The sequence below is a fragment of the Asparagus officinalis genome, chromosome 8 (genome assembly GCF_001876935.1).
Source record: "Asparagus officinalis chromosome 8, Aspof.V1, whole genome shotgun sequence".
Taxonomy (NCBI): domain Eukaryota; kingdom Viridiplantae; phylum Streptophyta; class Magnoliopsida; order Asparagales; family Asparagaceae; genus Asparagus; species Asparagus officinalis.
In genome coordinates, this window is record NC_033801.1 from 26,832,693 (window position 1) to 26,836,278 (window position 3,586).

Consider the following 3,586-nt stretch of genomic DNA (forward strand, 5'->3'; position numbering starts at 1 on the left):
AAGGTCTGACCTAGGGCTTGGATAGGATTGACGATGCCTCCAAGGATGAGACGAGTGAGATTCGAGATGACGCTGCTTATCTTATCGTCGTTGCCTCCTCCGACGACGGAAGGCAAGGGGTTATCGGAGATGACGCATAGGGGAGGGGAGGGGAGGAAGGGGAGGAGGCTAACGGAGTCGAGGAGGGGGTCAAGGAGGAGGGGAAGTGGGAGGAGGAGAGGATACAGATGAGGAGGGAGGAGGAGGGGAGGGGAGGAGGAGGACGGAGCTGAGGAGGGGTCGGGGAGGAGGGGAGGAGGAGAGGAGGAGGGGGAAGGTGGTGGAGGGAGAGGTTTTGGGCCAGATTAGGACTAGCTTGAGAAAGGAATTGGGTTTTAAATGGGAAAGAATGGTAAATTGGGAAGGGATTTCTTGGGCAGTGGGAGAAGGGGGTTGGTTGCACTAATATTTCAAATTAAGGGTTTGGGGGTTATAGTTTTGGGGCTGGGGAGGAGGATGCATGAGCTAACTATTTTTGGTTCCTCCAAGCAATTTTCTCTAAAAAAAATCTTGATAGCCAAAAGTAGTAACAAAATTGTATATTTCATTCTTTTAATGTTTTTCATAGAGGTATAATTATGATAGCAAGTTTTGAATGAATTCCTCATAGATGAGATTTGGAGTACCTTGATAACTCAAAAATAAAAGCGGTTTAGATTTTTGTCCCTCAAATCTTCGATAATTTGATATTAGTTCTCAAAATTTGATATCGCTCATATATCAAATAGGTGCACATATTTCTTAGAAAAAAAATAGGTGCCTCAATGATCAAAAATACTCCAGAGCTCATATTTCTTAGAAAAAAAAGCAAATGCTTTCGTGTTCATAAAAACATAAGCTGACATGTACTTTGGTAATTTGGGGAACAAATTACAAGATCCGTCAGGTTTGAGGGATTTTTGAGCGATTTAAAAGATTTTAGGGACTTGTATGCAAATACTGAATGTGAGACACTAATATGAAATTATTGAAGATTTGCAGGGAAGGGTTAATATGAAATTATTTAAGATTTGCGAGGAGGCACTAATCTGGAATTATTGAATATTTGCGGGACTCAATCAAGGGGGCAATTTACCTCTTCAAGGCAGCACAGAAGACACCACAAGCACACGGGTCTAACCCAAAGAGTTTATCCAACTCGTCACGTGCTCCGCACGTGCAAAGGCTCCTATCTTCGCTTCTCCGAGTCGCGGTCGAAGGCATTTCAAATGGGGGGCGCGTCGGGCCTCCGCGAGCAGCCAGCAGCGGCGAGGGAAGAACGGCGATGCCGAGTGGAACGGCGGCGATCGCCATCTCGTCCTTTAACGGGTCCACAAGACCCGACCCGATCGATTCAGCCCAAACGGGCGACGACCCGAATCCAAAACAGAAAAAGGGGACTGGCCTCAAACTCTACCAAATCAAGGTAAACCAAACACGTTCGTCAATTACTTCAATTGGTTCGCTCGAATCTGATCTACTGTAAAAAATAAAAAGACAAATTTTTTTAACGTTGATGATTCTTGAGCCCACCATCATCGTTATTGTTGTCATTTTACACTGTTCCTAGCTTTTGGAATAATTCCCATTTCGATGTAACATTGATGAGTAGTAGTTCTCTATAACAAATGTTTCTTAGTTAGTTTAGAGCAGTTCTCTACAATCAACCATGAAAAGCATGGCGATCGATGATGATTAGCCCACACACCTCATCTTTCTCGAACATGAAAATACTTTCGGTATTCACTTGCATATATCTGATTTTCTGGGTGCTCTGTTTTTGGACCTTAAATTTGACTTTTGGTTGGTCGCTGAAAAAGTTCTTAATTTCCCTATGAAGCTGTATCCGGCATGAATGTCAAAAAAAATACACATCTCCTAGTTTTTAGATTGTGGAGAAGGCTTATTTAATGTTTGGTGCATGTTTCTGATTCTTGATAAAATGTTAGTTGTCAAGGGAATAACTAATATTTTTTTACTCTAGTTGATCAGATTGGTGCGATAACATTTTGGTCATTGCACACATTTTGTTTGAAGACAAGGACAGATCATAGGCTAATATCATAAAACCCCCCTTAAGTTTGCTCGTTTACCAGATAAACCCCCTTAAGTTTAGAAATATCAGAAAACCTCCCTCAAGTTTCGCGTGTATCAGACCCCCCACCCCCCCCCCCCCCCCCTTAAGTTTGGGATCTTTTGAGCTAACCACCCTAACGGTGTTACATAAAAAAGTAAAAAGTCCAAATTTCCATTATCAAATTATCATTCTGATTATTAAGATAAACTAAATTAATTAAATATAGTTGAATTAATTATCCTAACTATCACTCTAATTAGAGCTAACTAACCACAGCTCCACAACTCTAATCAGTGGTAACGTAACTGCCGCCGCCGACCCCTACGCCAGCGCGTCGCCAGTGGCGAAGTAGTGGGCTATGATTTGGTTAAGAGGGGGTTAGGGGGTTTGTGGCATGAGGGTTGCGGGCGCAGAGGGAGAGGAAGAGAATGCAGGGAGGATGGAGGGGAAAGACGAGAGGAGGACGAGGGCGAGGAGCCAGCACTGGCGCCTCCCGTCTCCCACCGGTGGCCCTCCCTCCCCTTTCCCTCCTCTCCTCCTTCCCTCTCCCTTCATCTTCCTTTTCTCTTTTATTGTGCCCTAATCTAACCTAAGCCCAACTAGCTGCCGGAGAATACCGTTGCCGGAGGCGTTGTTTGCTGGCGATGGGTAGGGTTAGGGAAGAATAGTGACAGGGAGATATAGGAAAGGAGAGAGAGGAAGAGAGGAGGGGGCTTTTGTGAAATCGTATAATTTGGTGTGGTTTTGTGAAATTCCCTTTAAAAAACCATGAGAGGGATTTTTCAAACTTCTGGGGCGTTTAGGTCATTTTGATGCCCATGATTCAGTTAGAACTAACACCATAATTTTTTTTTTTTTTTTTTTGGGGGGGGGGTTTGTTCTGAGGAAAACTTAAGAAGGGGGGGGGGGGCGCTTATTGGTATTAAGCCCAATGATAAGTTGGTATGTTTCACAATATACATAGAGATGTCAAATTTCAGGCTTTAAAAAAAAGAAAAAATGAAAGGTTATAAACAAAATAAATAAAAGGCGAATGTTAACTTAAGGTAGCATTCATTGTCAAGTTTGAAGACTTCAATTTGATTCTATAAACCAGCAAATAACTCTTATGCTCACAAATGTCTCATTCCTCCTTTTCGTTATTCATGTACTACATTCCGAAGTTTACTGGGATGTTGAAACTTTGGTCCTTGCTTGCAGGCACTCCAATTATGAAATCAGCTCGGTAGGCCATTGTTTTAGGAAAAACTTGCTTTCCTCATTTCTCTTTGGAACGCGCCCATTTTAGTTACGTATATTTTTAGTGCATACCATGACCATCTTTAAAACCTTTAATAGGAAATGTAGCTGTTACTTGGGAAGTATCATGTAGACTACCTGACAAACCAGCAGTATATCGGTATTATATTTTTGCCAATAAACAGGAAAAACGGGAAGTGAGTTCCTTAGTAATATTTCCCAATAAACAGAAAATGAGAAGTGAGTTCCTTC

At 42.3% G+C, this 3,586-nt stretch overlaps 1 protein-coding gene across 1 annotated transcript in view; it reads left to right on the forward strand.

Annotated features, from left to right (window-relative positions):
• The window catches only part of LOC109821037, a 12,129-nt gene continuing 9,846 nt past the window's right edge, over positions 1,304-3,586 (forward strand). The window contains exon 1 of the mRNA XM_020387232.1: positions 1,304-1,444. Within this exon, the coding sequence (XP_020242821.1) occupies positions 1,304-1,444 (141 nt within the window). The remainder of the gene's footprint in view (positions 1,445-3,586) is intronic.